Here is a 14,035-nt window from a genome sequence, read left to right as displayed (position 1 = left end):
CAAAATTTAAATAAACCTATTTAAATTTATTATAATTGACATCTTTATTCTGCACGTCAAATCTGGTATCTTTATTCTGCGGATCAATACGATCACGACAATACCACATGTGAATGTTTAAAAAAAATGAATAAAACGAATTTATAATTGATGTTTTTTATTTATTTTTCCTCCCAGAATGTAAAAATAATTAATCAAAAAGTTGCCTGTACCACTAACTGGTACCAATGAAAAACACAATTTGTCATGCAAAAAATAAACCATGTTACAACTCCAATGAAAAATTGTAAAACTTAGGGCTTTCTGACTATAGTGACACAAAAATTATTGATTTTTTTCACTGTGTATTTATTGTATAGAATATTAATACGTAAATATACCTATATAACTTTGGTATCACCATACTCATCCTGACCTATAGACTAAATTTAAGACTTTATTTGTGCAGCATGGCGATTAGTGTAAAATTGAAAACATAAAAAATCTGTAGCAGAATTGCTGTTTTGTTTATATTCCTCACATCAAAAAGTTAATAAGTTTGTTAATAAATTACATGTACACCTAAATGATTCCACTGAAAAATAAAACTCACCTCCTCCCCCCAAAAAAACCCAAAACATTGTATTGTAAAGGCCAAAAATTGGTTGTGAAGCCTGGGGGTTAAAAAAAAAAAAAAAAGACATTTTCACACTAGCCACCGAGGCTATTCTAGACTCATACTTGTTCTTTCCAGAAATGCACGTTTTTGACCAGCAATAGTCTTACTCAGGCCTTTTTTCTATTAATCATCTATAGAGTAAACTAGCTGAAGAGCCCGGCGCTGCCCGGGCATAGTAACTAACTGTGGTTAGTTATAGCAAATTATAATTATCCTCCATCCCATAGTCCTGTGCCCATATACCCATCATACATATCCACGATCCCATAAGCCCGTGCCCATATACCCATCATACATATCCTCCATCCTATAGTTGAGTGCCCATATACCCATCATACATCCTTCATCTCATAGTCCCATGCCCATATTCCCATCATACATATCCTCCATCCCATAGTCCCGTGCCTATATACCCATCATGCATATCCTCCATCCCATAGTCCCGTGCCCATATACCCGTCATACATATCCTCAATCCCATAGTCCCGTGCCCATATACCCATCATACATATCCGCCATCCCATAGTCCCGTGCTCATATACCCGTCATACATATCCTCCATCCCATAGTCCAGTGCCCATATACCCATCATACAGATCCACCATCCCATAGTCCCATGCCTATATACCCATCATACATATCCTCCATCCCATAGTCCCGTGCCCTTATACCCGTCATACATATCCTCCATCCTATAGTCCCGTGCCCATATACCCATCATACATATCTGCCATCCCATAGTCCCGTGCTCATATATCCGTCATACACCTCGTACACATCCGGCTCCACTTCGTACACCTTGTACACGCGGCTCCGTTCCGAACACCTCATACACACGCGGCTCCTCTCCGTACACCTCGTACACATCCGGCTCCGCTCCGTACACCTTGTACACAAGGCTCCGTTCGGGCGTAGTAACTAACTGTGGTTAGTTATAGCAAATTATAATTGTCCTCCATCCCATAGTCCTGTGCCCATATACCCATCATACATATCCACGATCCCATAGGCCCTTGCCCATATACCCATCATACATATCCTCCATCCCATAGTCCCATGCCCATATACCCATCATACATATTCTCCATCCCATAGTCCCATGCCCATATACCCATCATACATATTTTCCATCCCATAGTCCCATGCCCATATACCCATCATACATATTCTCCATCCCATAGTCCCATGCCCATATACCCATCATACATATCCGCCATCCCATAGTCGAGTGCCCATATACCCATCACACATCCTCCATCCCATAGTCCCGTGTCCATATACATATCCGCCATCCCATAGTCCCGTGCCCATATACCCGTCATACATATCCTCCATCCCATAGTCCAGTGCCCATATACCCATCATACATATCCTCCATCCCATAGTCCAGTGCCCATATACCTATCACACATCCTCCATCCCATAGTCAACCATTATGACATCATAATGAGCGGCGGCAGGGCTTGCAACCTATGACATCAGCGTCGCCATGGCAACCATTGTGACATCATAATGAGGGGCGGGGCTTGATACGCACACACGGTTTCCCCAGTATGCAAATAGGGGCATTATGACATCATAATGAGGGGCGGGGCTTGACACGCACACACTTTTTTCCCAGTATGTAGATGGGGCAAATTTGTTTGGTGAATTGGAATGCGTGGGGTTAAAATTTCACCTCACAACATAGCTTAGGACGCTCTCGGGGTCCAGACGTGCGACTGTGCCAAATTTTGTGGCTGTAGCTGCGACGGTGCGGATGCCTATCCCGGACATACACACACACATACACACACATACATACAGACAGACAGACATACATACATACATACATACACACTTTGAGCTTTATATATTAGATGGAAAGGCCATTGTGAAGGGGGTAGAGCTGTAATATCACCTATGGTGAATGATAGATCCTGTATTATCAGCTCTGTAGAGAGGTGATTCCAGCCTTCTTATACAATCCTGTGATAATAATGAGACTGCTGAGAATTTTTCTGTAATGATCTTGAAGTCTCAAATTTCCTCAGTAGTGTAAAAATTGCAAAAATCCATATTTAAAGGTGTGGTCCAAAGGCAAATAAATTTTCATGTTAAACCCCCTAAAGAGTCTGCATGTTGACTCAGTTCACCTCTTGTTTTGGAGCTGTCCATGTTTTTAGGCATGTACCAAAGCCCAGACTACTATGCTTACACGCACATTTAAAGAAGACGGGCACCATCAGAACAGAGATCAGACGGAGTCCAGTGTGTCTCTGCCACCCTCATTATAGTGAAAGAATCTGTCAGGGGTCCTGTCTCAATTCCTTTTTCCACATATTTATAAGGAAAACCAACATAAGTGCTCAGCGTAGCTGACTGGATAGATGGTTCACCTAGTCTTAACCCCTTCCTGACATAGGATGTATTAGTTCAACAGAGGATATAAAAGAGTTTACACACATGTGTTAAAATGACAGGTTTTTGTCATGTAAAAAATAATACCAAGAAGAATTATTTCAGAATTTCATCCACCTTTAATGTCATCCATAATCTATACCAGTGTTCACCCAACTTCAGTCCTCAAGAGCCACCAACAGATCATGTTTTCAGGATTTCCTTATGTGAGGACACATCATTTTATCTTAATTAATCAGACGTCTATTTTCAGCAAGCCAGGAAGAATAGACTGTTATCTACATGTTGATTTTTGAATTTATGTGTTTCTGGTTTGTCAAGAAAACAGACTTTTGCTCATATAAACCTGTAATATTGACTTGTAAGTTTACAATTTGTTGCAACATATTGTGTTTTTACCCTGGATGACCAGTGTTAAAGCGTCATTGAAGTATGGTGTTTGCACCATGTTGATTGCACATTGTCCAGGCCAGCCAGTTTGTTGACTTGAAAAATAGAGGAGGAAAACTATGCAAATAGATTAAATAATTAAACAATGTGAATTTATATCATCACCAATCCTCCTCTTGACCTCTGGATACTGGCTTGAAGGACAACAGTATGAATGATAAAAAGTGGAATGTATACCTCCATATTAAGAGACAGACAGAGATTGAGCCAATACATCCAGACATTCAAAACATCCAGAGGCTTTCTACAGGACAACAGCTGAGACTTCATGGCTCCATCACGAGGGACACAGATTTGTCATTCTACAGGATGCCAGTTTAGGGGACCACGGCCCCGGCTGGAAGAATACAGTTCTGACTATTGCAAATCCATGGATACATTTGGAGAAAGCCAGGAATGGAACCCGCAGGTCTCCTAGCTCCATGGAGATGTTCGGAGATGCCAGGTTGTGAACATTCGGTCAGCTGGCCTTGTACCTGAATGGACTCTCATCTTCCTAAGCTTGTAGTTAGCTTCTCTCTGTGCGTGCCACAGGTGGGGTAGTCAGCCCTGGAAGCTGAAGCCAGGTTGTCTCCCTCCAGTCAACTGGCCTTGTACCTGAATGGATTGTCATCTTCCTAAACTTGTCATCACCTCCTCTCTTTTTGTATGACAAAGGTGGGATAGTCAGCCCTGGAAGCTCTGAAGTCACTGCTGCTGTTATCCCTGCGAGTCAGCGGAAGGGTGAGACTCTGTAATGTGCACCATCTTGGGTATTTCGTTGGGACTATTCTATGTGTTATCTGCCTGTTTTGTGGTTCAATAAAGTATTGCCACACTGTTTTCCCTCACCCTGTGTTGTCTGAGTAGCGTTATGCGACCCCTGGTGTATGCGGTTTTGGCTAGCGGACTGTGTCTCCAAACCTTAGTATTGCCCAGGTAAAAATTTCATCACCTGGGCAACACTGAGGAAATCCTGCAAACATCATCTGTTAGTGGCTCTTGATAACTAGACTTGGGGAATACTGTTGAGCTAACGCACTCAGATAACGTCTTATCCGAACATTCTCGGATGTTATCTGAGTATCTTAGGCCTGAACATATGTGGGAATTCACTAAGAAACAGGTAATCACTGCATGTGTTAAGGCTGTCTAACAGCCGCAAATCATGCAGCTGCAGGGCCTCGAACATAATATACGGGCACGCCCAAGATACTCGGATAACACCTGAGCATGTTTTTTTTTCTCATGGTGCTAGTGGGGATATCGGTCATGCATGGTGAGGGAAAACCAAGTGTAACATAAAGGGAAATGGGGGAGCGGGCCCAGACACTAAGGAATGGATTTGGAGACCCCTAGGCTAGATCTAATCTCTCCCTAGAACTCCTACCAAGTCCCTATATTGGTTCCTCACCAATCGCCGAGCCAGAACCTGAGGCCCTGAATCTCCCTGGGGCCTAGTCCTGAATAGGGAATGGGAGGGAGATGCGCGCTAGGCAGTCTCCACTAAACTAAAGACGGTAAGGGAGGACAAACAGGGGAACACTTAGCTGAATCGCCAGATATGGATACCAGAAGAGGGATTCCATATACCAAACTGGAGCACTCTGAGAAGGTCCAACACTCTAGCAAGCAGAAGTGGAAATGAAGCTATTACCTGCACTGGGTCACAGCTGAGCCACTAACTAAATAGATCCAAACTTCTCAGGGCAGGAGGAGGTCGACGCTGGGTCCTAGAGGCAGATGGTTCAGGGAGCAGTCTGTATGGACAGGCACTCAGACCTTCTGAGGCCTGATGCAGGATGATAGCCTGTCACCTCCAATGTGCTCGTGACAATATCACCGAAGTCACAGTAGTTCAGCCTGGCTGGGAACGCAGCCTCAGAGACTGGAGGTAACCTCAATGACGTCACCGTCAGTCACTGAGGCTGAGCTCACAGCAGTTCAGTCACCAGTGGTTCTCAGACTGGATGGTCGCATTTTGACACTGTCCAGGTTGAAAACTATTTCTCACCCACACATGGTTTACGGTGTGGGACAGAACAACTGACAGGTGAGGAATATTGTTGTTTTTTATTTTAGTTTTATTACAGGAGAATGAGGGCTTCAGTGGAATAGGCATTTGGTGAGTATAACTGTGTTATTTTTAAATAAAAAAGTACAGCTGTGTTTTGTTTTATTTCTAATAAAAGTGGTGTCTTATAGACATCTCTCCATTACTAAGCCGTGGGCTTGCTGTCACCGGACAATACAAAGTTGACATCATCCCCACAAATATTAACCCCACTTTCCACCGCTACAGGGAAAGTGGGAAGAGCAGCGCAAATGCTAGAATTGGCTGCTATTTTTAGGTTGGAGAGGCCAATATCCATGGCCCCTTACCAGCCTGAGAATATCAGCCCCCCAGCTGTCTGCTTTAGCAAGGCTAGTTGTCAAAAAATGGGGGGACCGCACAATGTTTTTTAAATTATTTAAATAATTAAAAAATACGGTGTGGGGACCCCTCTATTCTTGATAACTTGCCTTGCTGAAGCTGACAACTGAGGGTTGGAGCCCCCAGCTGTGAATTTTGCCTGGCTGGTTAACAAAAATACAGGAGAACCCATGCTGTTTTTTTAAAATATTAATTTATAGCGCAGGAGCCGGCTAATGAATACCCCTATCAGCCGCTCCTATTCTTGCTGTCATTAGCGGCAGCAGGTGTCGGATGATGGGAGCAGTTGTCTCATCAGCTGTCACCAGTGACCGGAAGTGAACTTTATACAGTGGGGAAAAAAAGTATTTAGTCAGTCAGCAATAGTGCAAGTTCCACCACTTAAAAAGATGAGAGGCGTCTGTAATTTACATCATAGGTAGACCTCAACTATGGGAGACAAACTGAGAAAAAAAAATCCAGAAAATCACATTGTCTGTTTTTTTTTTCATTTTATTTGCATATTATGGTGGAAAATAAGTATTTGGTCAGAAACAAAATTTCATCTCAATACTTTGTGATATATCCTTTGTTGGCAATGACAGAGGTCAAACGTTTTCTGTAAGTCTTCACAAGGTTGCCACACACTGTTGTTGGTATGTTGGCCCATTCCTCCATGCAGATCTCCTCTAGAGCAGTGATGTTTTTGGCTTTTCGCTTGGCAACACGGACTTTCAACTCCCTCCAAAGGTTTTCTATAGGGTTGAGATCTGGAGACTGGCTAGGCCACTCCAGGACCTTGAAATGCTTCTTACGAAGCCACTCCTTCGTTGCCCTGGCAGTGTGCTTTGGATCATTGTCATGTTGAAAGACCCAGCCACGTTTCATCTTCAATGCCCTTGCTGATGGAAGGAGGTTTGCACTCAAAATCTCACGATACATGGCCCCATTCATTCTTTCATGTACCCGGATCAGTCGTCCTGGCCCCTTTGCAGAGAAACAGCCCCAAAGCATGATGTTTCCACCACCATGCTTTACAGTAGGTATGGTGTTTGATGGATGCAACTCAGTATTCTTTTTCCTCCAAACATGACAAGTTGTGTTTCTACCACACAGTTCCAGTTTGGTTTCATCAGACCATAGGACATTCTCCCAAAACTCCTCTGGATCATCCAAATGCTCTCTAGCAAACTTCAGACGGGCCCGGACATGTACAGGCTTAAGCAATGGGACACGTCTGGCACTGCAGGATCTGAGTCCATGGTGGCGTAGTGTGTTACTTATGGTAGGCCTTGTTACATTGGTCCCAGCTCTCTGCAGTTCATTCTCTAGGTCCCCCCGCGTGGTTCTGGGATTTTTGCTCACCGTTCTTGTGATCATTCTGACCCCACGGGGTGGGATTTTGCGTGGAGCACCAGATCGAGGGAGATTATCAGTGGTCTTGTATGTCTTCCATTTTCTAATTATTGCTCCCACAGTTGATTTCTTCACTCCAAGCTGGTTGGCTATTGCAGATTCAGTCTTCCCAGCCTGGTGCAGGGCTACAATTTTGTTTCTGGTGTCCTTTGACAGCTCTTTGGTCTTCACCATAGTGGAGTTTGGAGTCAGACTGTTTGAGGGTGTGCACAGGTGTCTTTTTATACTGATAACAAGTTTAAACAGGTGCCATTACTACAGGTAATGAGTGGAGGAAAGAGGAGACTCTTAAAGAAGAAGTTACAGGTCTGTGAGAGCCAGAAATCTTGATTGCTTGTTTCTGACCAAATACTTATTTTCCACCATAATATGCAAATAAAATGAAAAAAAAACAGACAATGTGATTTTCTGGATTTTTTTTTCTCAGTTTGTCTCCCATAGTTGAGGTCTACCTATGATGTAAATTACAGACGCCTCTCATCTTTTTAAGTGGTGGAACTTGCACTATTGCTGACTGACTAAATACTTTTTTTCCCCACTGTACCTCCGATCACAGCTGAGCGCTCACGCTGTCTTTTGAGAACGTAGGAACCACGGCTCTCTGACCGGCAGGGATAATTTCACTGCTGATCAGAAGTGGTGTTTGAAGCATTGCCATGCACATGACAGCGCAACAAACACTCAGGGTTCGGGTAGTCTAACCCGAAAAGTAACATGGACTTCCTGGTGAAGTCCGTTTTCGGTGTCCGTGCCCGAACAGTAGTTGTTTAGTATGGAACTTTATTGTTTGGGTTCGCCAATTTCTAGTTCCAAATATCAATCAACTTTGTATCAAAACCTTCAAGTCTCTGCTAGAAAGCTGAAGATGAAGAGGAAATTCTTTTAGCTCAACAGCGACCCTAAGCATTCATCAACAAATAAATAGTTTTGCAGAACAGAATTGTAGTTTTGGAATGGCCCAGCCAGAGTACAGACCTAAAAATCTGTAGTTACTTGTAATTATTTTTTTACATGACAAAAATTAGTCATTTAGCGGGGGTGTTTAGACTTCTTTTATCTTTTGTATATCTGGTCAGCTGCTGAGCCTGCATCTGTTCTCTCATGGCTGTTTGCTGAAAGAGGAAATGCTTTGGAAAGTGAGAATACCACCCTACATCATAAAAATCCAGCAAAATCCCATTCCTCACCCTCACTTTTGTGCCCTGTAGTTGTGCCTAAATCACAGTTATTGTCAACGTTTATGACAATTTAACTCCAACTGCATGCTTGTTTCTGCTAAACACCTGTGGGTTCAAAATAGTCACTGCAAACTATTGCAGCCACATCTGCACTCCAGAAGTCGAATAGCACTCCTTCCATTCTAAGCCCCGCCATGAGCCCAAACAGAAGTTTCAGACCACACATGGAGAATTGCTGCATTCAAGAGAAATTGTGTAACAAATTGTAAGTCCATTTTCTCCTACTAGTGAAAATGAAAACTCTGAGGCTAGCACAATATTTTAGTGGAAAACATAATGTGTTATCTTTATGGCCTGATTATACAAAATAATATGAAGCACTTGTGGATTTAAAAATTCACTATTAGATGAATTTATTGAGGTGTGCAGTATTCAAAATTGGGTCACTTGGGAATTTTCTGCTGTTTTGGCACAACATGAGCTCTCCAAAAATGGAACATGGCATTCACAATCTATTCTAACTTTTGGAGCCCTGTCATGTGCCCAAACAGTATTTTTCAACCACATATGGAGTATTGCCATATTAGGGAGAAATTGCATAACAAAATTTACCATCCATTTCCTCCTTTTTTACCCTTGTAAAAATGAAACAATTAAGGCTAAATCAACATTTTAATGGAAAAAGTTCAATTATTATTTGTTTCCATGTCCCAGCATTATAACATTTTGTCAAACACTTTTTTCGGTCAAAATGGTCAATACACCCCTGCATTAATTCTTTAATGGTGTAGTTTCAAAAATTAGCTTGCTTTAGGGGGGTGTGGTGCACCCCTTCTTTTATTATTTCCTCTCCTGGAACATCATGTCTCAAGGTGTATATATACAATCATAGCGAAAAGTGTTGGCAACCTTGAAATTATTCCAAAACATTAAGTATTTCTCGCAGAAAATAATTGCAATGACACATTTTTTTTATACACCTGTTTGTTCCAATACACACAAAGGAAATAACACAAATAAACAGAGTAAAGAAGGCAACTGTATATAATTTGACACTAAACCCCCAAAATAACCCAGACAAAATTTTTGGCACCCACAACTTAATATTTCGTTGCATATCCTATGGAATAAATAACTGCAATCACTTAATATAACCTTTAACAAGCTTCTTACATCTCTCAGACGGAATTTTGACCCAAACTTCTTTTGCAAAATGAGCTTCAGGTCTCTCATATTTGAAGGGTGCCTTCTCCCAAAAGCAATTTTAAGATCTAACGACAGGTGTTCAATGGAATTTAGGCCAGGATCACACATGGGAGAAACTCGGACGAGTCTCGCATCTTATTACCTCACCCAGCTGCCGGCACTCAGGAGTGGAGCGTGTGAATGCATAGAAATACATGCAGCCGCATGCTCCGCTCCCGAGTGCCGGCGGCAGTGCCGGGTATTGACGTGCGAGACTTGTCCGAGTTTCTCGCATGTCTGACCCCGGCCTTACATCTGGACTCATTACTGGCCACTTCAGAACTCTTCAGCGCTTTGTTTCCATCCATTTCTGGGTGCTTCTTGAAGTATGTTTGGGGTCATTTTCTAGCTGGAAGACGCATGACCTAGGACCAAACCCAGCTTTCTGTCACTGGACAATAAATTACGAACCAACATCCTTAGGTAATCTTCAGATTTCATGATGCCTTGCACACAGTCAAGACACTCAGTGCCAGAAGCAGCAAAGCATCCACAAAATACCTTTGAACTTCCACCATATTTAACTGTAGGCACTGTTTTCATTTCTTTGTATGTCTCATTCGGGTTTCAGTAAACAGCAGAATGATGTGCTTTACCAAAGAACTTTCATCTGCCCAAAAGATGCTTTCCCAGAATATTGGCTTACTTTTCTACATTTTGGATAACTGCAGTCTAGCTTTTTAATGTCTCTGTGTCAGCAGTGGGGACCTCCTGGATCTCCTGCCATAGCATTTAATTTCATTCAAATGTCACCGGATAGTTCGTACTGACACGGATGCACCTGGAGCCTGCATGACAGCTTGAAATTCTTTTGAACTTGATTGGGGCTGTTCTATCCTGCATTGCAACCTTCAATCAATTTTTCTCTGCCATCCACGTCCAGAGATATTAGCTACAGTGCCATGGGTTGTAAACTTCTTAATTATGTTGTGGACAAAGGAACAACAAGATCTCTAGAGATGGACTTGTAACCTTGAGACTGTTCTCTTCTCCACTTTCTGTTCTCCATGCTAAGTGTGGCACACAACTACACACAAAGCTCTTCTCCACCCGCTGCTGTAAGAGACAGGGGGCTGGCATATGATGTATCAGTATGTCATATGTCAGTAAGGCCAGCTTCACATTTGTGGATGGGCGAGCTGTGGACGTCTGTGGACTTCCTCTGTGAAGCTCCACCCACTGCCGCACCTCCTTCGGTAAGCTCCGTCTACATCCGCATACTTCTTCATGCGGCCTGCGTACCCTATCTTTAACATTCGGTATGCAGGTCGTGCAGATGTATGCGGATGCCTCCACATGTGTCGTTTTGAAAATGTGGAGACCCGCATCAAACGCATCATGTTGGAATTTTATGCGGTCGCCGCATCGCCAAAACGACGCATGCAGAGGTATCAGCATACATCCGCACGACTTGCATACCCAATGTTAAAGCTAGGGTACTCGGGCTGCATGCAGAAGCATGTAGACATAGGCGGAGCTGACCGGAGGAGGTGCGGCAGTTTGCAGAGCTTCACGGAGGAAGTCCATAGCCCTCCGCAGATCCTCCATATGCAAATGTGAACCTAGCCTAAGAGGTTAAATATTTTCAATATGTAAATTCCTATTGAAACATAATGATTGTTTTTTAAACATGTAAGTAAAAAAATGAATAAATAATTTTGTTTTTTTCTTGTACCAGATGGTGACTATGTAGCAGCACATAAAACCAACATCAAGATTGTGTCATCACCATATACTATTGCATTTACTAGGACTCCAAATTATTTTGTACCTGGACTTCCATTTCAAATAACAGTAAGAATAGTTAATAGGGGAAATAATACAATATTATATTTGGATTTTGCTCATTTTAAGCCTTATTAACACCTACTGTAGTTATTTTTTCACACGTGAGTATGTGACTGATTTTTGTCAGTGTGTTGGATCCGATTTCCAACAGTCTTTGGTCACTGTGTCCGATTTTGCCATGAGTGATTTTCTTATACAATCAAAAAATGCAACTATATATAACATGTAGTACTAATTGTTCCATTACAAAAACGGACACAAAATGTAAACCAGAGGAATCCCATTATAATTAATGGGGCCCTTCTTCCTTAGTTTACATCCAGTTTGTATTGGATCCATTTTTCAAAAAAAATTTTTATCTGTTCCTAAAATAGAACAGAGATTTTGATCTCAAAACACGTGTGACTAAAATTTAAAGCAGAATGTAACAGGATGCAAAAACAATTTAGGCTGATTTTTTTCAGTGGTATACAATAGAAGTCAGTGACAATATAATATACCAGGAGTCTCAAACATGTGACCATGTGTATGAGAAGAAAAAATAGTGGCACTCACCGGTCCTGTAAAATCCAGTGTTTTAATTCAGAAAAACATCTTTAAAACTGGTTGTAGAGAGAGAAGGAGCACGTGTGGGACAAACATGTGACCCATAGCGTTTTCTTACAACCTACAGCCTGGAATGTATTGTAATGACGTCAATGGATGCTGAGGTTAAGGCTCCGGTGGGTGGTACATGGCCAGTTTGCCCTCATTAAAGTTTTTTCAACGTTATTGGCAGCATGCTTTGCTGGGCAGGGATCGTTCTTTTAACTCCCTTGCCAGCAATAACAGGTCACAGCACAGCTGTAGGAATCCATTCTTGGCTTCCTGCCCCACTCTTGTTCTGTGGTTCAGTACAGAGGGGGATCATCTTGACAGGTAAGTAATTCCTTTTTTTAACACAGTGGAGGAGAGCATGATGGGATGTGGATGGAAGAAAGGACATGTAATTTTAATGATTTGGGGTAATGGGAGAGAGAATACGGAATTGCAATTAATTGGGGGAGGCTTAGGAGAGAGAACATGCAATTGTAATGAATTGGGGGAGGACATATAATTGTAATAAATTTGGGGAGGACATGTGATTGTAATGAATTGGGGGAGGACATGTAATTGTAATGAATTGGGGAGACGACATGTAATTGTAATGACCTGGGGGACTACATGCAATAGTAATGAACTGGGGGAAGGACATGTAATAATAATAATATCTTTATTCTTATATATCATATAATATCTTTATTTTTATATAGCGCTAACATATTCCGCAGCACTTTACAGTTTGCACACATTATCATCACTGTCCCCGATGGGGCTCACAATCTAAATTCCCTATTAGTATGTCTTTGGAGTGTGGGAGGAAACCCACGCAAACACGGGGAGAACATACAAACTCCTTGCAGATGTTGTCCTTGGTGGGATTTGAACCCAGGGCTCCAGCGCTGCAGTGCTATCCACTGAGCCACCATGCTGCCCATATAATTGTAATGAATTGGGGAGGACATGTAATTGTAATGAATTGGGGAGGACATGTAATTGTAATGAATTGGAGGGAGGATATGTAATTGCAATGCATTGGGGGACTACATGCAATTGTAATGAATTGGGGGAGGACATGTAATTGTAATGAATTGGAGGGAGGATATGACTACATGCAATTGTAATGAATTGGGGGAGGACATGCAGTTGTAATGAATTGGAGGGAGGATATGTAATTGTAATGCATTGGGGGGTGACATGCAGTTGTAATGAATTGGAGGGAGGATATGTAATTGTAATGCATTGGGGGGTGACATGCAATTGTAATGAATTGTAGGGAGGATATGTAATTGTAATGCATTGAGGGGGTGACATGCAGTTGTAATGAATTGGAGGGAGGATATGTAATTGTAATGCATTGGGGGGGTGACATGCAGTTGTAATTGGAGGGAGGATATGTAATTGTAATGCATTGGGGGGTGACATGCAGTTGTAATGAATTGGAGGGAGGGTTTGTACCGTAATTGTAATGAACTGAAGGGAGGACATGTAATTATAATGAATTGGGGAGGATGTGTAATTGTAATGAATTGTGGTTGGTAGAAATGACATGAAATTGTAATGAATTGTAAGGGGAAAGGCATTGCAATGATCTGAGTAGGTGGGGTGGGAGAGAGGACATGTAACTAATGAATTGGGAGATGGGAGAGTGGACATGAGTTTTTTAACCTAAATACTTAAAATGTATTTTGGAATAAAAAATAATTTTAGCAATTCAGTTTTGCAACAAATTTTGCACCGTTTTTCTTCTACAGGCTCTTTGTTTCCTGAACATTCAAATTTAGTGTAGTCTGTGGACATAAACCAGCTGAGAGTTCAGGAAAAGACAGATATAAAAGTACAAACTTTCCTCTTAGAATGTCAGAACAAGATCACTGTAGGATACTCAGGTAAAGAGATCAGCCACTTTCTCTTCTTAGTGCAGCTTTC

The 14,035-nt window shown here is 42.0% G+C and overlaps 1 protein-coding gene across 2 annotated transcripts in view; it reads left to right on the top strand.

Moving 5' to 3' along the window:
- The window catches only part of LOC141100922 (venom factor-like), a 481,958-nt gene that overhangs the window by 160,081 nt on the left and 307,842 nt on the right, over positions 1 to 14,035 (top strand). For both annotated transcript variants that reach the window (XM_073589703.1, XM_073589701.1), the window contains exon 10: positions 11,418 to 11,533. In XM_073589703.1, the coding sequence (XP_073445804.1) occupies positions 11,418 to 11,533 (116 nt within the window). The remainder of the gene's footprint in view (positions 1 to 11,417; positions 11,534 to 14,035) is intronic.

The sequence above is a fragment of the Dendrobates tinctorius genome, unplaced genomic scaffold (genome assembly GCF_039654945.1).
Source record: "Dendrobates tinctorius isolate UK_male_01 unplaced genomic scaffold, ASM3965494v1 ptg000011l, whole genome shotgun sequence".
NCBI classification, from domain to species: domain Eukaryota; kingdom Metazoa; phylum Chordata; class Amphibia; order Anura; family Dendrobatidae; genus Dendrobates; species Dendrobates tinctorius.
This window is presented reverse-complemented; position numbering and strand designations above follow the sequence as displayed.